This window comes from Lycium barbarum, chromosome 12 (genome assembly GCF_019175385.1).
Source record: "Lycium barbarum isolate Lr01 chromosome 12, ASM1917538v2, whole genome shotgun sequence".
NCBI classification, from domain to species: Eukaryota; Viridiplantae; Streptophyta; class Magnoliopsida; order Solanales; family Solanaceae; genus Lycium; species Lycium barbarum.
The window spans coordinates 105,970,465-105,992,146 of record NC_083348.1 but is presented as its reverse complement, the minus strand read 5'-3'; the positions used below and the strand labels follow the sequence as shown (position 1 = coordinate 105,992,146).

The following is a 21,682-nucleotide window of genomic DNA, read 5'->3' as shown; positions in this document are numbered from 1 at the left end:
TCTTCAAATTTTGAAAAAAAGAAGAAGAACAACAATACCCCTATTTTTATTGGGTAGGACGTAAGAAGACTTTACTCCTATTTTTGTTGGATAAAGAGACTGTTTACGATAAACCTTGTATTTAAACCGGGAAAGAAAAAAGTTGTAAAAAAGAAAAAACATTACTTTATTATTTCATCAGAAAATTTAGCCTGTGAAATAATTTCATCAGAAAAGAGGAAAGAAGAGTAAAGGGTAATTAAAAGGAAAAGGAAGGACAGCTAGGGAAATTGGGCTAGGCCAGGACACCTTCACGAGCGGACCTGCAAACAAAGCTAAACCCAACCTCGTTAGATAAATCCCACGACATTATAATTATTACAACTACTGTATATCTCTCGGGTTTAACTTTGTACTTTGATTTTCGAATATTACTCCACAAACAACTGCTTTGTTTCACCCCAATTCCACGCCATAATCTTATCAATTCCTTCACCGCTATTCACTTCTGCTGCATTCTGGTTTGTCTTCTTCTTCCTTCCTTCCTTCCTTTTTTTTTTTTTTTTTTTAAAGAAAATAATTGCTTACAAGAAGTATTTATTTTATTCTTATTATTCTAGGGTTAATTTGATATGTCTTTTATGTGGTGCTCTTTTTTTTTTAAATTCATGATTTTCTTGTTGCCGAACTTGTTGAACCCTGGAAACCTAGGAATTGAACTGACATGCCAATTCTGCTTTGTTGGTTTATTACTTTTCCCTCTTTCTTTTGTTTTGCATTGTTTAGAGAGAAATTATGTTAATATGTCTTTGATTAATTATAAGTAATGCAGTGTGGTGCGGCTTTCTGAGGGTAAAGATCCAATCTTTCTACTGCTAAGCTAACTGATTGATGCCAGCCGTCTTTTTTGGAAATTTCCAATGATAGGATTGGGGTGGGTGGTGTTTTAATTGCAACTTTCTGAAAGGGTATAATTGGAATGGTAGTTCAATTATTAAATTTCTGGAAAAAATGGTATTTTAATTGTTAAGCTTATGTAAAATCACGATTCCTTACAATTTTGACGTGGCAAAGATTTATGGTAGTTATGGGAGTGAGTCTGTGTTAAATTGGCTCTGCTTTCGAATTTAAGAAAATTTCCCTGCTATTATTTTGCACTAATAAGCCAGTTATGGACACAATGTGAGTATGGTATCATAGAATGAGTTGCAACTGCAAGCATGGAATATGTTAGTGTCAAACATTAGATGGTGGACATGTCCCGCAATCATGCTTTATGACAATTGTGTAGAGTACCAATATCATCTGAATTAGGACATAAATACACTTATTATTCACTTGGTAGTGGCAAGTAAGAGTTACCTTACTTGGGTCATCTTTATACTGTGACAAGGTTTTATCATTATTTACACTTAATTTTTTTTTTTTGAAATAGGTAACATTGGTATTGAAAGCACTAGGGCAGTGCTGAAGCCATGTTTACAGAGGAGATTAACCCCACATCCCCAAAAGTCTAGACAAAACAGTTACAGTTGCCCTATAAAACCTATTAAGGAAAACTCCTCTAAAAAGCTCATTTACACTTATATCTCTTCCTCCTCCTGCTTCTCATACATCTATGCCATCCATTATGAGATCTAAAGAGCTATTTGGTAACTGTATCTGTCTAAGGGAAATATTCTGCTGCCAGAAATCTTTCCCTCTACACAGTTGGGAGACACAGTTTTTTGATTTTATTAGTTTTTTAGGAATTACTTAGGACTCACTTTTCCGGAGCTCTCTCTTTTTTTGTTGAAGCTTCTAAGTCCCAGCATCTACCAGATGCATTTATTAATAAAATTTTAATTTACCTGATAAAAAAATGGTTGGGGCACCACCAGGCATGCCTAGAATGCAATTGTCGACTAATCTAAAATGTTAAGAGAATGAGCGTAAATAGAATGAGCGTAAACATACTCGATACTTATTCGACTTGTGTCGAAACATTCTTGTTCGCTTCTTCAATACGGATCTTATGACCCATAAAAGTGTTTCCTTTGTTTAAGTTTGGCATCATTCTCATGACTATACTTTTGATATGACAGGATTGATTCTACTAAATTGCTAACCAGTCTATTTCTCTTTTATCTGCTTGCGGTTTACTTATGTGATATCGTACTTATTTGGTTTTGTTTCTCTGGCAGAGTGTGCTTTTCTCTTAAGGGTCTGCTTGCAGTTTACTAGTTGGTGAATATTGTGTCCAAAACAATGGGAACCACATTTAATACGCAAATTTTGGTGGATAAGCTGGCAAAGCTCAATAGTTCACAGCAAAGCATTGAAAGTATCCATCAACTTTTAGCTGCTAATTAGATAATCATTTGATTTTTTTTTTTCATTTTTCTTATAAGTAGATGCTCATTTGATCTTATCCTATCGTCTCTATCCAGTTTTTGAGGAACAAATTGGTGGAGCATGGAAATTAACTCCATGTCTGAAAACCAGGGAAATTTGCTGCGAAATTGAATTTGTTGATACAGTAGGAAAAAAATATTTTCTCTGATTTATTTCTTCAACAATTAGTTATTTAACAAATGCTTGCTTTTAATGGATTGTAATCCTCAACTCCAACTAGCTTTATCACATTGGTGTATTTTTCACATGAACAAAGCAAAACAAGTTGTGGAAACTTGGGCCCAGCAATTCCATTGCTCACCACGTGAACAGAGATTGTCATTTCTTTACCTTGCAAATGACATTCTTCAGAATAGTAGGAGAAAGGGATCAGAATTTGTTGGTGAATTTTGGAAGGTTCTTCCAGATGCTCTTCGTGATGTTATTGAAAATGGAAATGAGTATGGAAAAAACGCTGCATTGCGGCTGGTATGTTTCTCTAGCTCCTTATTTTTAGCTCCACAATGTAGCCATAGGTGGTAAATCCGTAAATGAGTTTGACGAGTTTTAGTTCACCTAGCTATGGGTAACATTTGGGATACATATTTGTGAATGATTAAAAGCTCGTGATGTGTGGGTCCGTCTTTTTCTCATGTTGTCTCCTATGGAGATGAATTGATACGGGGGTTTCTACTTCTTACCCGTTCGCTTCTACTTGAACCGTTCAACGAGTTTTGACACATGTCACGAGTTCGAAAGGCAAAAGCTTGGTATTTAAATGGAGAAGGGTAGAGAAGCGGACCCATCATCCATTATGTTTTGATGAAGGTGCCTTGATATGTTTTTGTTTTGTTTCGATGAAGGTGCCTTGAATTTTTCCCATAGACCAACTCCATTCGAAGAGAGGACAGCACTAGTATACCAAAAAATGTTCCCCTCCATATTTTCCCCTAGCCACTTCTTTACATAAAGCTTTAATGTTCTTACTATATTTCCATTACTATTTGAAGAGAAGGTTTTGTTAGTGCAACCAGAAATTTCTAACCCCCAACCCTTTGATCTTTTGGTAAAGCGATTCAATTGACAACATCAAAAGTTCTCTTCTCGTTATCTCTCCCCGTAGGAGATCTCTTGTTATCCTATCATGCCTGCTTTCCACATTTAGGAATAGGAAAATAAAGACAATGTACATGGAGAGGGTGAGTCCAATATAATGTTAATCAGAGGTAGTGTGCCACCACTGTATCAGTCAGACAACTTATTCTCAAAATTGTCTAGTATCTCTTGCCATATCTCTATCAACTTGTACTTCTCATACATCTAATTCCTAATTTCTTGAGAAATCTTTTTTTCAGTTTGAAGAGTTCCTAAGATTTTCTCATATATGTTGTTCTGATCGAGTAATAGGTAACATTCAACCAGTGAGTTTGTTGTCAATGAAGGGAGTCTCATGTGTTTATCAAGAGGGAGGTGTATTTAGTTTCGATATACTTGATTGTAGATTTATTTCGGAGAGAAGTGATGATAGTATGATAGCACTTAATTACGGAGGGATTTATCACTCAAATAATGAATAATCATTATCCCACAAATATGTACAACCTTTAGTAAAAAAAATGCTCTCAGGCACTTCTCCCAAGGTAGAATTCCAAAGGCCCCTTGGGGCCTGAGGGACCCTTGCCGGTGGCTCTCTACCATCGGAATCCACCATAGGTGACAAAATGTTCTTTATTTCTGGTGATAAATCTTTTGAGCTTAAAAATATAGGAGACAGACAGTTCAGATGGTATTCGTTGATCGAAAGGGGCAGGAGATACACAAGCAAAGTTACAATGGACGCCTACAATCTCAGATGGGTGTGCGAAGCCCTCAAACAAGCATCAAAAGGGTCGGGGAAGCTATACAGAAAGTGGGGAAGGAAACAACAACAAAGCCTATACAGGGTCTATCAAAACTACAATGTTCATGGTAGATTTGTGAGAGTAGAAGTTTGGCATGGTTCCTTCAAAGCAGCAGTGATCATCCCAGAGTTGAGCTCCAACAGTGGCTGGTCTGATATTGCGGAGAAAATTCTTCGATTTCTCGGTAACAACATTCCGGCTCGATTTCCACCACCGGCCCCAATGACTAAATCCTATAAAGCTGTTGCTAACATTGAAAGCTGGCCAAAGTTAAACCAAAAACTAGGTAACACTCTCGAAAGCCATCCACTCCACAGAAGTCTGGTAGGCACCTTCAATGATCCTTTCCACCATAGCCCAAACCACGAAATCATCCATAAATGGTTTCAAATCAGGTGGGGAATCACTGCTGCATTCAAAGTCATCCCCATGGACCACAATCGATTCCTCTTTGAACTTCCTTCCAGACGTGAAGCAGCGAGAGTAAAGGCGGGGGACTGGTTCTGGAATGGCAGGCACCTCTCCCTTGACTGGTGGTCGCCGGGTATCAGTTCTATCCAACAAGAAAGGTCGGAAAATACCTGGGTTAAAGTTTTTGGGATTCCATTGAATGCTTGGTCACTGGATACGTTTCAACAAATTGGGAATCAATGTGGAGGCTTCATCGGTGTTGACGAAGATACTAAGGAAAGAACCCATTTTTTCTGGGCTCGTGTCTGCATCAAGAGTACCGGCAAGCAGATTCCGACGAGTTTGAGTATTGATTTGCAAGGTTGGAAATTTGAATTATCGATTCTCCTGGAGATCCGGTCTCCTCCATTATCCACTGGGTCTTTGAATGGGTCAGAAAATACTGTATGACAGAAGGAGCCAGAGTCCTCTTTACACACTATCGCACGTGAAGGAAATTTGAAATTGGCATGTGATGAGGAGCACGTGAAGGGCACAGGGGCTGTTAAAACAAATAACAAATTAAGGGTTTTACCTCTTAATGGGCCGGCCCAAAACAGGGGAAATAAAATCAGCAACAACAAAGGAAAAGCCCACAAAGGGAAAGCCACAAGAGATCTAAACAACGGCTTTTATTCCAAGGGCCCAACCAGAAGCAGACATAAACGAAATTACAGAGCAACGCAAATATGGAGAGCCACTGCCTCCAAAATTGATCCTTGCATTCTCAGACCTCCCTCTTCTTCTCAGGCAGCGGTCTCTTTTGATCCTTTCGAATTGGAAATAAAGCATCCAAACTTAGAGATTGGGAGCTTTCTGATGGAGCAATTTCACAATTAGAGGCAGACGATGAAGCAGACATGTACAGTATGCCCGTCACACCATGCAAAACCGAATCCATCATTCATTAGATTCTCCTCGTGAGGAGTCAGATTCGGGTATCACTGCTCACTCTTTCAACAATTTCTTACCACTTCTTTGGCATTGGGGTGGTGAGCAGTTGCTAATTGTTGATACACCTGTGGTGGTGGAAACTTCTAAATGGTCGAAATTGACAATGATGAAAGCTTGCACGGCTTTGGGGGTGAATGTAATAGGTTTCAAACATGAAATTTTTGACATTATTCTTAGAATGGAGGAAAGGAGAAAACTACAAATGCAAGAGCAAAAGTTGAAAAATGGGGATTCTAGGAAAGGGAAGAACAAAGCAGATGCTGAACTAAAAAAATTGGCTTGGGGACTTCAAGAGGGCAGTGGAAAGAAGGAAAGGGGCAGGTCTCACAAGGTTCTTTCTAGATGAAAGTCAAAACAATCATTTGGAATGTGCAGGGGCTTAACAATAAAAACAAGAGAAGCACCTTGAAATCTCTTATCCATAAATGGGGGGCAGACATCATCTGTTTACAGGAAACCAAAATAGATGAATGGAATACTACTTTAATCAGACAAATTTGGGGAAATATGTGGATAGCTTGGGCTGAACTTAAGGCAATTGGTACCAAAGGGGGAATCCTGATAATGTGGGACAAAAGATTATGGAATTGTGTTGACTCTGAAGCTGGTATCTTTTCCCTTTCTTGCAGATTTGAGAGTCTTACTGAAGATTTTAAATGGGTTTTTTCAGGGGTTTATGGGCCTCACACAAACCCAGAAAGAGATGAATTTTGGATTGAACTAGGAGCGCTATTAGGGGTCTGTGGTCTGATTTGTGGGTAATTGGAGGTGATTTCAATGCATGTAGGTTTGAGGAGGAAAGAATGAATTGCACCAGAAGATCAAGAGCTATGTTGGGCTTCTCTGACACCATTCAAGACTTAGAATTGATTGATCCTCCTCTCTAAGGAGCTCAATTCACCTGGTCAAGAGGGGAGGAACCTATCCAAGCCTCAAGAATTGACAGGTTTTTAATCTCACCCGAGTGGAGTGAAATGTTCAATGCTATTAAACAGTTTCCATTGCCTAGAGTGTTCTCTGACCACAAGCCTATTGTCTTGGAAAGTGGGGACTGGGATGCTTCACCCTCTTACTTCAAATTTGAGAACATGTGGCTTCAATCAGATGGATTCCTAGACATGGTAAGAGATTGGTGGAATTTGTACATTGTTTTGGGCACTCCTGACTATGTCCTGATCCAGAAGCTTAGACATCTAAAAAGGGACATCACTAAATGGAACAAAGAGGTTTTTGGTAAGATTGATTCTCAAAGACACAAAGCCCTCATGGAATTGGGAAGGCTAGACCAAATTGCTGAACAAAGACCTCATACTGCAGAGGAGAGTTTGAAGTCAGTTAATCTGAAAATTGAGATTCAACAGATTGTCATTGCTGAAGAGACCTCATGAAGGCAAAAATCCAGATGTTTATGGCTGAGAGAAGGAGATAAGAATACTAAGTTCTTCTAAAGAATGGCCAACTCACATAGAAGGGGTAATTGCATTGACAGATTGAAGATAGGGGATGTTTAAATTGAAGACAAGGGGCTGATAAAGGCGGTTATTCTTGATTATTATCAGAAGCTGTACTAGGAGAATGAATCATGGAGACCCTCAGTTGTCTTCGAGGGAATCTCCACTATCAGTGCTGAAGAAAAAGAGGTGCTTGAATTACCCTTCAATGAACAGGAAGTTTCAGAGGCCCTAAAGTCATGTGCTCCAGACAAAGACAAAGCTCCAGGACCAGATGGCTTCACCATGGCAGTTTTTCAGAGTTCACGGAGCTTCATGAAATGTGACATAATGGGAGCACTCAACTTCTTTCATCAGAACTGTCAAATGGTGAGGTCTTGTAATGCTTCTTTCATTGCCCTCATCCCAAAGAAGAAAGGAGCTTTGGAGCTAAGAGATTTCAGACCTATAAGTCTTATAAGTAGTGTATACAAGATACTAGCAAAGACCCCAGCTGAGAGGATTAAAAAGGTGGTGTGCTCTCTAATCTCTGGCCAACAGAGTGCATTTATGAAAAACAGGCAAATCACTGATGCTTCCATGATTGCAAATGAAGTATTAGACTGGAAATTCAAAAGTGGAGAATCTGGGATCCTATGTAAACTGGACATAGAAAAGGCTTTTGATCAACTAAATTGGGCTTACTTGATCAACATTTTGAAGCAAATGGGGTTTGGAGATAGGTGGATCAGGTGGATCTTTTTTTGCATATCAACAGTGAAATTCTCAGTATTAGTAAACAGGAGCCCTGCTAGATTTTTCTCTTCTAAAAAAGGGCTAAGGCAGGGAGACCCACTCTCCCCTTTCCTCTTTATTTTGGCCATGGAGGGGCTCTTTCAAATGCTAGCAAAGGCCAAAGAGCTACAGTAGATTCAAGGATTCCAGGTGGGTAGAGACCCTGCTACCACAGTCAATGTTTCTCATCTACTTTATGCAAATGACACCTTGATTTTTTGTGGAGCAGACAGTCAACAAATTCACAATCTCAACATTACTCTTATGGTCTTTGAATCCATTTCTGGTCTACACATCAACATGCTCAAGAGCATTATTTATCCTGTTAATGAGGTTCCCAATCTAGAGGAACTAGCTGATATTCTAAGTTGCAACGTAGGCTCCTTTCCCACCACTTATCTGGGCCTACCATTAGGTGCTAACTTCAAATCCACTGTGATTTGGAATGGAGTAATTGAAAAGATAGAGAAGTGACTAGCTACATGGCAACTATAATACCTATCTATGGGGGGCAGACTCACTCTAATCAATAGTGTATTGGATAGTATTCCCACATATTTTATGTCTTTATTTCCTGAGCCAGGTTCAGTCCTGAAGCAGATAGACAGGTTAAGGAGAAAATTCTTGTGGGAAGGTAACAGCCAAACTCATAAGTTCTCTCTGGTGAAATGGCAGAAAGTTATTCTACCCAAGGCTTAAGAGGGGTTGGGAATTAGAGACCTAAAGCTGCATAGCAAAAGTTTGCTTATGAAGTGGCTTTGGAGATATGGGCAGAATGAGGCAGGGTATTGGAGGGACATCATCAAAGCAAAGCATGGATCTCATGACCATTGGAGCCCAAAGAAAAGTACAGAACCTCATGGTGTAGGAGTCTGGAAACACATTAGCAGTTTTCAGGATGATTTTTTCCAGAAAGTCTTTTTCAAAGCTGGTAATGGAATCAAAATAAGATTCTGGTTAGACAAATGGATTGGGGACACTACTCTGAAGGAATCCTTTCCTAGGCTGTTCCAGATAGCTACCAACAAGGAAGCAACAGTTGCACAATACAGAGTTGACAATGCCTGGAGCCCAATCTTCAGAAGGAACCCGAATGATTGGGAAATTAATGAACTTCTTCTTCTACTACAGACACTTGAAGAATGCAACTTAGATACACAAATCTCAGATAGATTACTTTGGGGCAGCACCAAGCAAGGGGTCTACACTGTGAAAGAAAGTTACAAGTTTGGGTGTGCCCAGAATGGCATCCTTGAAGATTTTCCCTGGAAACATATTTGGAGGACAAGACAACCTCTTAGGGTCTCCTGTTTTACCTGGACAGCCCTTCATAAGGCTTGCCTTACTCAAGCCAATCTCAGGAAAAGGGGCATCATTCTCATCAATAGATGTTTTCTCTGCAAACAAGACAATGAGAGTGTCAATCATCTTTTTTTGCATTGCCCCATAACAACTAACATATGGCATTTCTTCTTCTCTTTGTTTGGCCTCCAATGGGTGATGCCCTTTTCCATCAAAGATGCTTATGTTAGCTGGATATGCTGGAGAGTTGACAAGACCATCAAAAGGATCTGGAGGATGATCCCAGCAACAATCTTTTGGAGTATTTGGAAAGAGAAACTGCAGATGTTTTGATGGAATATCAACTTCCATAAGTTTCATTAAGGCTAGATGTTTAGTTACTCTTTTTAGTTGGCACTTTTTCTCCCCTGTAAACAATGTGGATAATTTTTTGGATTTTGTTAGCTCCCTAACTCTAGCACAGTAGGGTCTTAGGGGATATCTTTTTGGATCTTTTGACTGGTTTACAGATTTTTGCTCAGCTAGCTTCATGTTAATTCTTGTTTGAAGCAGCTCTATGCTTAGTTGTAACCTCTGCATCTTCTTGATGCCATTCTAATACATTTTAATTACTTCACCAAAAAAAACAAAAAAAATAATGAATAATCATTAATATTTCACATGATATCTGCAACAAGGTAAGAAAATAAGTACAACTCAAATTAAACTACCTTGCTACTTGGGAAATTGAACCTAAGAGCTTAGAGCCTTGAAGCCTCAGAGTCAAAGATATGCAAGCCCATTGTTGAAGTGAAAAAGCCTTTTATACATTATGCAAGGTATGAAATTAAAACACTTACTGTTTCAAAAAAAAATTAAAACACTTCGGCGAAAAACCTTAACCTAGTTAGCCTATTTATTGTGTGATTGGATTGTTTTTGTGGTTAAGAAGTGGGATGCAAGTGGAGAATGTGGGACAAACCTTCCTTTTCTATTGACCGAGCTACATGCAACAAAAATAACAACTACTAAAACTTAATTCGAAGCTAGTTGTGGTCCGCTATATAAATCCTCACTATCCATTTCACTCAACTTGGACCCTTTTCACTCCAATGATTAATATTTTGTGGCACTTTAATGATAATTTATTGGCATACAGATCTCCTAACAAGCCAACTCTTACCATTTATTGAACCTAATATAAGTTTACCATATACCTGTTTGGATGGGCTTAAAAAAAGCTGCTTTCAGCTTATAAGTCAAAAAAAAAAAATAAGTTGGTGTAGCCCAACTTATTTTTTTTGGCTTATAAGCTGTTTTCAGCTTATAAGCTGCTTTAGATAAGCTAAATCAAACGGGCCAAATTATTTTTTTGGGCTTATTTTAGCACAAAATGGCTTATAAGCTGGCCAGTCAAACACTCAAAAAAGCTGAAAACAGCTTATAAGCAACTTATAAGCCAATCCAAACGGGCTCCATCTTGACTAGCTTTAACCACAACTAGTTGGTATCACCTGTATGGATTTTTTGCTTGCATTGTGTTTATTTTTTAAAAATTTACATGGATTTTAATAGATTATAGGTCTTTTGAGACAACTTCCTTCCATGTGATTTCAGGTATATGTATCAACTTTTTATTTTATAAGCTACTGGTCTAGTCCTAGCCATGAATAAGCAGGAATGTGGTCAATGCTCTCTGTTTCGTATGGCCTTGTCCTATTATATTCAGTGTCCTGCATGGTTTTGCGCTAAATTTTACCAGTTCTATTTCTTTTTTGAAGTAACATTTGTAAGAACAGTAGTTGTAGAAATTGAGTATGACTATTATTACTGCCGTGGAGCTAACACTGTGGCTCGGTTGCACCTTCCAAAACAGATATTGCCTGCCAAAAATGTATGGATTTGAAAGTAACTCCTTTTTGTGCTGTATGATTGTTGGTCAGAGATGAAACAACAATTAATAGTAGATTTATCTGTTCTGATGATTCAAGAAGTAAAAAGTAATTTTCCCCTATATTCACCTCTCTTACCCTTGAATACTTGCGTTCAGAATGAAAGTTTCTTCAGGATGCAATTGTATGGATATGAGTTAAACGTTAGATGCCCCCTGGTAAACCACTTATTGAATTGTATCTTAGTTGACCTTGTTCTAGATCATATCCAGCACTTAGCTAAACAACATTTTCAGGGTGATTCCTACTGCATTTTCATCTTCAATAGCCTTTAAATATATGGAGGACTGACAAGATGTTCTTGAACTTATGGTATGGACATGCATTGCGAGAACTGCACTATGGTTATACTGATCGTACTACTTGTAGCCATGAGTTTAACTTTGATTAGCCACTTATTTTGTGAATTGACCCGAATAGAATGATTAAATCGGATGAAAAGTTGCTATGATATCATTTTTTTTTTTTTTTTTTTTAAAATCCTGGGTAGAGTTTATTGATCTTTGTCCAGTATGACTTGCATTGAGGAACTGACGTGGTGCCCCTCTTAATGTTCCATTTAATTCTGATAACCACAGATCAGTATCTGGGATGAGAGGAAAGTCTTTGGTTCTCGAGGGCAGCTTCTGAAGGAAGAGTTTGCCGGAAAGCATGTTGGGAATGGAAAGCATAGTGGAGGCAAAGTGGTAAGTCTCCCTTTTCATCCCGGTCTTTTGTTCCTGAATCTTTTTAGCTGTTCATTCTTTTCTCCGTATATTTGAAGATGATAGCACCTTCTCATTGCACTCTTTGCAGAGAAGCTCAGCTGGAGATGCCCTTGACAAAATAGTTTCAAGCTATCAGATATTGTATGGTGGTCAAATTGATGAGGATGCTATATTGAGCAGATGTAGAAATGCCATTAGCTCTGTTGCGAAAATAGATAAGGAGATTGGGAGTGATTTAAATCCAGGTGCCCTTTCTTTTCCACTTGTAATGTGTGCCTAACCCAGCTTGGCTTATCCATTTCCATGTTACAGTGGCCCAAACAAAACATTTTATTCCTTTCACCAGGGTTTCTCTAGTTGCCAGTCAATTATCTTCCAACTGAATCTACAATTCTGTTTTGTTTAAATGAATAATTAGTTTTCTGGGGTCAATTACTTGGACCTCCCTTTAATTCCGCAAAACTAAATTGACTGGCACTCTAGTTAAAGAATATATGAACATTTCTGCTTAAATATTCAAATTGGATGTTTTTTTTTTGTTTTTGCTGTCCTTCGAGTTATATTCCTATGCCTAGCTTAAACAAAGTAGGAAGAAGGCGCTTCCTTCTTCCAAGTGTGCGTGACATTTTACTTTTTTATTTTTGGCTTTTCTTAATGTCTAGGGTTCCTTTTCCCAAGTGAAGTTTTATTTTTTCATTCTGTTTCCCTTCTTCTGATTTCTTACTTTTACCAATTGAAAAGCTACATCATTTGTTTTGCTTGCATATGTAGTTTCATACTGAAGCTAAATCAAAGTCTCGGTTCATTTGTTTTGCTTCTATATCTGATTTCATAGTGATGCTAATTCAGAAGCTCCATGGAGAAAAATACCTTGAGATAACCCATCAGGAAAGGGATGACTTGTGACAAAACACTTTTTTGATTTCAGTAAGGACTTAAAATCTTCTCATGGAGAAAAACTCGTCAGAGAAAAGATCTTCTCACGAGAGAAATAAAAACTTACTGGAAAAAATTAAAAAAAAAAGGGAAAATGTGCTTTAATATATAATCTGACAGACAGAGGTTGACACTCGAGCACGACGTGGCAGACCAGAGGTAGTAGGTACGACTGTTGAAATAAGAGTCCGGTGCCTAAAGGGTATGCTTTTTAAACCAAAATTCCAAAAGGGGTTGTGGACTACACGATAAACCAAAAGGGGTTTATCGTGTAGCCCTCCACGAGTTGCCTGTAATTTTAACGGAACCTTACCGTCGTCTGTTGCGTCGCCAATTTTTTTTTTTAAAAAGAAGAATATTTTGCTTGCTAATCGTGGATCCCTACACGATTTGCAAAGCATTTCTTTTAAAAAACTAATAGCAAAATCGTGTACCCTACACGATTTTCCAACCCAAATATTTTTTAAAATTGGACGCCTTTTATATTGTGCACAAAGGTACGAGTTGCCCTAAATTTTTCTTGACTTCTTCCTGATGGCCATCCAAAAAAATCACCCTAAACCCTCTTTTTTTTTTTCTTCCAAAAATTTGATATCTACTTTGTGGAATCCCTACTGTTGAAGTATTTTCTTCATCAGAAAACTTTTATCAAATTTTATTTTTTTGCATATATAATATTATTTAGTTATGTTAGATGATATATGATTTTCTTTAGATTTTACTTAAACATGATTTCTTCTGTTTTTTATACAACACATTAAATCAGTTAAGTTTATAATTGTAGTGTGGTGGGCTGTTTATTTATTGATTTATTCATTTTAGTATAAATATTTTTTTCTTTTGAGTTTGATTTTGTTGTTCGGTCTATATTTTGATATTTGTTTATTGTAGTTAGTAGTATTATTTTAGTACTATAAATTTTGATATCAAAATTCTTGAATATTTTTGGTTTCAACACATAAAAACCGTGGGTATACCAAAAAAAAAAAAACCATAAGAATAGTGGATACATAAGAAATTTTATTTTATTTTATATTCTTACCATTGATAGATAACTCACCAAAAGTGATCATGTCCTTTAAAATTAATATGGACACATGTCAAGAATTGTTAGAATAGTCTGTACCTTAAATAGTTTATTATGGAATAGTCATGTGAGGCAACAAATCATGTAACTTTATGACTCATCTTACTTGACGTTTTTATTTTACTAATTTTTAGTTTCTTTAATTTTTTGTTTATAGGTATGGATCTTCCATGGGTGACTCTACATCCGGGTCCAGAAGAGTACGACGTGCTAACACTCCAAGAGAAACATCGATCACAGGGTGTGTGGAATGGGACCTTGAAATGACAGAAAGCGTGCCTATTTCCACGCCGTGCGGATCGCGAATTCTGATAGCATGTAAGGCGTCATCCTTGACTACTTTGGCAGGTGTGGATTTAGGGGAGTAGTAGAGGTAGGATTGCTCCCATATGATTGGGGAGTCATCACTGCACTTATAGAGAGATGGCGTCTGAGACACCTTTCATCTGCGTATAGGTGAGGCGACGATCACATTACAAGATGTTGAGCTCATGTTTGGCATGGTCGTACTCCTTGATTCAAGCTAATGCTAGAGGTATAACCCTTGTGGGGTGGCAACAGTTAATCTTGGTTGGGTACCCGTTGAGGGTTGTTTTGACGGTGTTAGTAGGTTGAAAGTAGGTAAATTAGTTGAATATATGAACGGCTTAGATGCCATTACAGATCAGACAAAAGAAATTGATGTGCAAAAGCGGGTCAGGTTGTACTTGCTATGGCTGTTTGGCGGCACAATATTTCTGAATAAGTTCGGTGACAAGCTTAATTTAGACTATGTGCCTGACATGTGTGACTTTTACTCAATGGGCACATAAGCTTGGGGAGCAGCTGCATCGTACAAATATGACCCGCTTGTGTGCCCATTGCGTTAAGGTCACACATGTCAGGCAAATAGTCTAAATTAAGCTCGTCACCGGACTTATTCGGAAATATTGTGCCATAGCAAGTACAACTTGACCCGCTTTTGCACATCAATGACTTCTGTCTGATTTTAATGGCATCTAAGCCGTTCATATATTCAACTAATTTACCTACTAACACAGTCAAAGCAACCCTGAACAGGTGCCCAACCAGTAAGGTCGTAGATCAAATGTTGCCACCCCACATGGGTTATACCTCTAGCATTAGCTTGAATCAAGGGGTCACCATCTACGACCATGCCAAACATGAGCTCAATATCTTGTAATGTGGTCGTCGCCTCACCCGTACGCAGATGAAAGGTGTGTGTCTTAGGGCGCCATCTCTCTATAAGTGACTCCCCAATCATATGGGACAAATCCTACCTCGACTACTCCCCTAAATCCACACCTGCCAAAGTAGTCAAGGATGACGCCTCACGTGCTTTTAGAATTCGCGATCCGCACGGTGTGGAAATGGGCACGCTTTCTGTCCTTTCAAGGTCCCATTCCACACACCCTGTGATCGATGCTTCTCTTGGAGTGCTAACACATCGTACTTTTCTGGACCCGAATGTAGAGTCACCCGTGGAAGATCCATACCTATAAACAAAAAATTAAAGAAACTAAAAATTAGTAAAATAAAAACGTCAAGTAAGATGAGTCATAAAGTTACATGATTTGTTGCCTCACATGATTATTCCATAATAAACTATTTAAGGTACAAACTATTCTAACAATTCTTGACATGTGTCCATATTAATTTTAAAGGACATGATCACTTTTGGTGAGTTATCTATCAATGGTAAGAATATAAAATAAAAGAAAATTTCTTATGTATCCACTATTCTTATGTTTTTTTTTTTTTTTGGTATACCCACGGTTTTTATGTGTTGAAACCAAAAATATTCAAGAATTTTGATATCAAAGTTTGTAGTACTAAAATAATACTACTAACTACAATAAACAAATATCAAAATATAGACCGAACAACAAAATCAAACTCAAAAGAAAAAAATATTTATACTAAAATGAATAAATCAATAAATAATCAGTCCACCACACTACAATTATAAACTTTACTGGTTTAATGTGTTGTATAAAAAAAATAGAAGAAACCATGCTTAATTAAAATCTAAAGAAAATCATATATCATCTAACATAACTAAATAATATTATATATATAAAAAAATTGGGTTAGAGAAAATACCTCAAGATATATTTGTTGATAAAAGTTTTCTGATGAAGAAGATACTTCAACGGTAGAGATTCCACAAAGTAGATATCCAATTTTTGAAAAAAAAGAAGGTTTAGGGTGATCTTTTTGGATGGCCATTGATGGAGATGGAGAAGGAGGCGGAGGAAGAAGTTAAGAAAAATTTAGGGAAACTCATGCCCTTGTGCACGATATAAAAGGCTTCCAATTTTTTTTAAAATTTGGGTTGGTACACGATTTGCTATTAGTTCTTAAAAAAAAAAAAAAAAACTTTGCAAATCGTGTAGGGCTCCACGATTTGCAAGCATTTTTTTTTTTTTTAATTGGCAATGCAACAGACGACGATAAGGGTTCCGTTAAAATTATAGGCAACTCGCGGAGGGCTACACGAAAACCAAAAGCATTCCCTTTAGGCGCTGGACTCGTTGAAATAAAATAGGAAACATGAGTGTTTTTTTTTTTTTTTTAATAATGGTGTCCGGGCTAGCTTGTGTGTACCTCGACTATTTCACTGGGCACCTGCTACTTCCAACCAACACAGATACAGGGTAGCTTTGTCCACCATGGCTTAGGCATTATGACAAAATATCAAATGAAACAGAAAAAATGAGTTATCAATTTTAGCTAAAAGTTATCGAACACCTTGTATCTCTTTGAAGTTACTTTTTATGAGGACGGTGTCTGTTTTAACACTTGCTTAGGGTCATACTATGTATAATCTTGATAATAAAAATGTTCTGCCTATCTTTGCTGTTTTGGTAACAAATTCAATTTCTCTTCAACTTTGCGGAACTAAGGAAAGTGTATGTGTTTTATTATTATAGAGGGGAGACATGATTGTATCAGTCTTATTTAAAAGAAAAAGTTATTAAATACTTTATTCAAGTCGTGTTTCTTAGGTAAATGTATAGTGAATTTTTCTAGTCAGAGAAGCCGGTTTTAGCGTGCATGGTTCAATGTAACACTAAGCCATAGGGCATTGTGGTCTTTAGCTATTAATTATCTAATCCATATTATAATATCTTATTTTTCTTCTCTTGCATTGTAGTTTTGAGTTATTTTTCTTTGATGCTTGGTATTTATCATGCTAGACTTTTTATCGACTTCCTTGCTTGCCCTTCAGGCCATCTTAATGGATCTGGTATAGTGGATGAGCTCAAGGGGCAGCACACAATATTGAAGGACTGCGTTGTGCAGCTAACCACTGTTGAATCATCCAGGGCAAACCTCATCTCTCATCTTAGAGAGGTCCTCCAGGAGCAGGTCAGTCATCCCATTTTGGGTACTCAACATCTTTCCATTTCCCTGTTTGCTTTTGTGCTTTTTCTCTTGATTGAGTGGTTCCATTCGTTTCTCCTTAGGAATATAAGCTGGATCAAGTCCGCAATCAACTTCAGGTAAATAACATGCTTATTTATTTCTATTGAAATGATGGTCGTTGCTAAAAACATGATACCTCTTTGTGGGTTGGCTGTTGTGTCAGTTTTTGGGTTTGGTAAATGTTTGTGATTCCCAGTCGCTTTGATGTGCTATGATCTTTTTGGTGAAAGTTCGATTGTGCTTTTTCTATAGATGACATTATACTGGTTCAGAAGAGGGAATCATAATTAGACGAGGAGAGAGATACCTCATGCTTGCTTGCAGAGTTATTTTTCCTTTTTTTTTTGTTTGATAAGAAAAAAATTGTTGTGAAGGAAAATCCTACCGGAGCGACCTGCTTCCTATTCATCAAAACTCAAAATGTAGAGAACGAATAGTCGGTGCTTTTTTTTTTTTAAAGTAAAGAAGTGATACTTCTCACATTAAGTATTGATAATGCTATCCTGCTATCTTTTCTGGGTTACACTTGTGCCTAATTAAACAATGTTGTGACGCTCCATTGCTTGGATTTTAGGCTGCTCAGTCCCACGCAGATCAGGCAGGAAGTATTTTCAGACAATTCCTGAATTGTGATGGCAATGGGCAAATCTTAGCTGAGCAGAATCGAAAGGAAGCTAGCACCTCCCAAGCTCCACACACATTCATATCTGGAAATCGAGAACAATCTGCTCCAGTGATGTACACTCGACAGGTATCTTATGAAAAATCTGGCAACCATGATGAAGATATGAAATCTGCAGCTGCTGCAGTGGCAGCAAAGCTCACTGCATCAACATCTTCAGCCCAGATGCTGACTTATGTCCTCTCATCCTTGGCGTCCGAAGGTGTCATAGGCAACTCAACCCAAGAATCTTCCCACGATAATCAACCGGAGAAAAGGATGAAGCTTGAAAATGACCGCTCGTCTTATGCCCCCCTCGCCCCTCAGAATCCTCAAGAACCCCACTCATTTTTCTCTCAGCCAAACTCAGTGCAACACAATCCCCCAAGCACTGCTCGGGAATCAACTCCGATCGAACCGCCTCCTCTACCATCATCACCTCCACCATTGCCACCCCTGCCTCCTATGCAGCCATATCCAGTATCTCAGTGCATTCAGACATCTGGGCAATTTCCTAGTTCAGCATTTGTTTTTGCACCAACCCATCAATCTTCAACATTGCCTGGTTTTCCCCAAGTTGTGCCTCCAGTCAATGGAGTTTCTCCTTTTACATCTCCGGCGACAATTGCTTATCAAGGGTATTCAACTGAGAGTAGTCTATATAGCCAGTCTTCATCCCTGCCGATGGCACCCGTTACCCGTCAGTAGGATTGACAGTTCCCGGTGGTGTCTAGAATGGTTGGGTTGATATTTTAGAGCTATACACTCATACTTAGCTTCTCTGTCACTTAACTTTAGGGTTCTTGACAGCTTTTATTTAATTTGTTAACTAGTCTGATGTAGACGATTAGGCTCTTCTCATTGTAACTATGTAACTTATGTTGTGATTTTTTTTCTAGATTGGAGGTTGTTGGTGTTTATATAAAACTGACCTAGTATTGCACTAGAAATAAGTCGTCTATTTGACTACTTTTCTATTATCACAACGTCAACCACAAGAGTTGGTCATTTGATACCTGAATACTAAAAGTTAAATATTGTAAGCCAAAATAAGTAATGTTCAATTGCTAATGGTCATGGAAAGCAATGGAGCGTATTCTGGTATCAACCCCCATCCCCACAAAAATAGGAGAGTGGATTAGGAAGCACGATGAGCGGCAACAGTGACTTTCTACTGCTTGCAATATATATTCAGAAGAAGCAAACAGGCAATGAGAGTCCTCGAGACAATTGTTAATTGATTATAGAAATGGTGTGCACAGCCCGACCCATTTTGAGTTGGCGACATGAACAAAGATGCAATGGATATTGATTGAGGCTGCCGAAAGTGAGTATGAAGCTCTCGACCAAACTGACACAGTGACACAGCTTTAGAGAAACCCATATCTGGGAGAAGTTACAAGAAAGAGTAAAAAATGCAGTCAATGGGGACATGCCATAAAACTCATTAACTTGTGTGGGAACAAAAGCTGATTAAGGCCGCCGTCTTGCTGTTGGTACTAGGAAGAAGTCGACAACTCACTCATTTTCTCCATGCCTTTCTCTATGTCCTGCGTACTGCAAAAATACATTACATGTTCATCCCAATTGATCATTGATTCTGTAAAGAAGAAAAAGGAAAAGGAAAATTGATAAGAGCAAAAACTGCAGCTACTTTGCCCCCTTTGTCCTACTATATCCCATCAGCAAACTACTTGTACTCCCTAGTTTGTTTCGAAGAACAAGTGTCCGTTTACAAAATAATACTCCATGTATAAACAAAGAAAAAGAGACAAAATGTCAGATCTCCAGTCATAGCTTTTTTTGTCCTAAGGCAGCCGTCCAAATTAAAGTCTAACAAGTACTATGTATAAGGAGTGAGCCCAAAAGGGTAAAATAAACACAGTACCACATCCACATGGCACCTTGTCTTAATATTTTTAGAATCAGCCGTTCTAGTATAATAGACTCTCTAGCAAATCAGAGACAAATGTCTCCTTAAAAAAGGGAACCATACTGAGCAAGGACGGTTCCTCACTTAAACATGATCATTTTAATTCTAATTAAGTAACAACAACAACTGCAGTTCCCTATATCTGAAAAAGCCTGCTCCTTTTGTCCCTCCTTTTCGCTCCTCTCTTAACTATTTGTACAACAGCGCCGAATAAACAAATGGACACGCCCTCAAACTCTACTCTTTTTTTTGGTTCTCTTTGGATAAAGGTTTAAGCTAGAACATAGCCAAAATAATGCTGAAATTGCATTTATGCTGAATACAACAAGGACAGTTAACCAGTCTCACACTTAACTACCCAAATGCCACTTAATTTCACACCTGTCATTCTCTATAAATACCTCTAGTAACATGAATCAATCTCACTCATCACAAGGCCATATATCAAAGAACAGACTAACTCGCCTTACACATCCCTCAGTCTATAGAAATTTCTCGCAACTCAATTGAGATAGAATAGAATAGAATAGAATGCACTATCAAACAGAATCTTGGAATGGTTACCCAGCAGTGGAAGAAATAGAGAGAATGGCGTCAAGGAATGCAGTGGTGATATTCAGCACTAGTACATGTTGTATGTGTCACGCCATAAAGAGGCTCTTGTGTGGAATGGGTGTCAATCCAACAGTTTATGAACTTGATGATGACAACCCCACTTGGCAGCAGGCCTTGTTTAGTCTTCTTGGCAACTCCTCCTCTTCTCTGCCTGTTGTCTTCATAGGTGGCAAGCTAGTTGGGTCTATGGACAATGTCATGGCAGCTCACATTAATGGCACATTAGTTCCTCTTTTAAAAGAGGCTGGTGCTCTCTGGCTTTAACCTTATTTCTCATTTAGGAAGTGGAGATGCTAATATTCACTTATCTCTTCTTTTTTCTTCTTTTCCACTTTTTAGAGAAGGAACTTTTTTTGCTTTTTTTTTTTTTTTTTTTTTTTTTTTTTTTGTAGCCAAAAATTAAGGGTCAGAAGAAATACTGTAATTTGCTCCCTCCTCCGTTTGTTGAGACAATTGAAGTGAACAAGGAAATGTACTTCTTCATTTCTTTACATATGATCGCTTTTTAATTTACTTTAGCTTTGTTTGTTGTGTCTCTCACAAGCCAACACAAACTCAGGCTTCAACCTAGTCCTTTTCTTTTACTTATCCTAGTGTTGTTATGGCCCTTTCTAACTGTATTAATAAGGATCGCTTCAGTGCTAATATATGAGAAAAGGTATTCTACTACTACTCGTTAATACAGGATTATATTTAACAACCTTTCTTTATTAATGTGCTTGAAGTTACACATTTGGCCACTCATTAAAATTACTTACTTCCACTAATCAATATGCACAATATATTTCGCATCATCCATCACAAGTGCTCTTTTTTTTTTTTTGATGAGCGGTTATTTATGTCAATTAAATTTAAAATAATTCTTTTTAATCTTAAAAATCAACTTTTTAACTTTTTTGTCTCTTAGAAAGTTACTCATTAAGAGTTAAATTTACCCCTTTTTTTTAAGTTAATTTGCATTAGTTTTCTTGTTTAAATGATGAAACGATCAAATCGACCGCTAAAATGGTGAATGAAGAGATTCATTGAGTTATTTAGGGGTGCAAATAATCAAACTTTTCATTATGGTTTTCCTCTCACAATCATGAAAGGTACAAACAAATGTTATCCATAAATCATTTATCAAACAAGAAAAAAAAAAGAGATAGGATGCAAAAAGATCCAACTCAAATAACTTGTGATCTTATCAGAGAATTAAA

At 37.7% G+C, this 21,682-nt stretch overlaps 2 protein-coding genes across 2 annotated transcripts; both read left to right on the top strand.

The window, feature by feature from the left end:
- Positions 1-275: 275 nt before the first annotated feature.
- Positions 276-18,927, top strand: LOC132621619 (uncharacterized). Its single transcript, XM_060335957.1, has 8 exons — positions 276-500; positions 2,163-2,302; positions 2,594-2,841; positions 11,694-11,801; positions 11,911-12,067; positions 17,078-17,217; positions 17,316-17,351; positions 17,849-18,927. The coding sequence occupies exons 2-8, from the start codon at positions 2,227-2,229 to the stop codon at positions 18,641-18,643; spliced, it is 1,560 nt and encodes a 519-aa protein (XP_060191940.1). The 5' UTR covers positions 276-500; positions 2,163-2,226; the 3' UTR covers positions 18,644-18,927.
- A 1,183-nt stretch (positions 18,928-20,110) lies between these two features.
- Positions 20,111-21,135, top strand: LOC132623463 (glutaredoxin-C5-like). The gene has a single exon (XM_060338217.1). The coding sequence runs from the start codon at positions 20,400-20,402 to the stop codon at positions 20,745-20,747; it is 348 nt and encodes a 115-aa protein (XP_060194200.1). The 5' UTR covers positions 20,111-20,399; the 3' UTR covers positions 20,748-21,135.
- Positions 21,136-21,682: the final 547 nt, after the last annotated feature.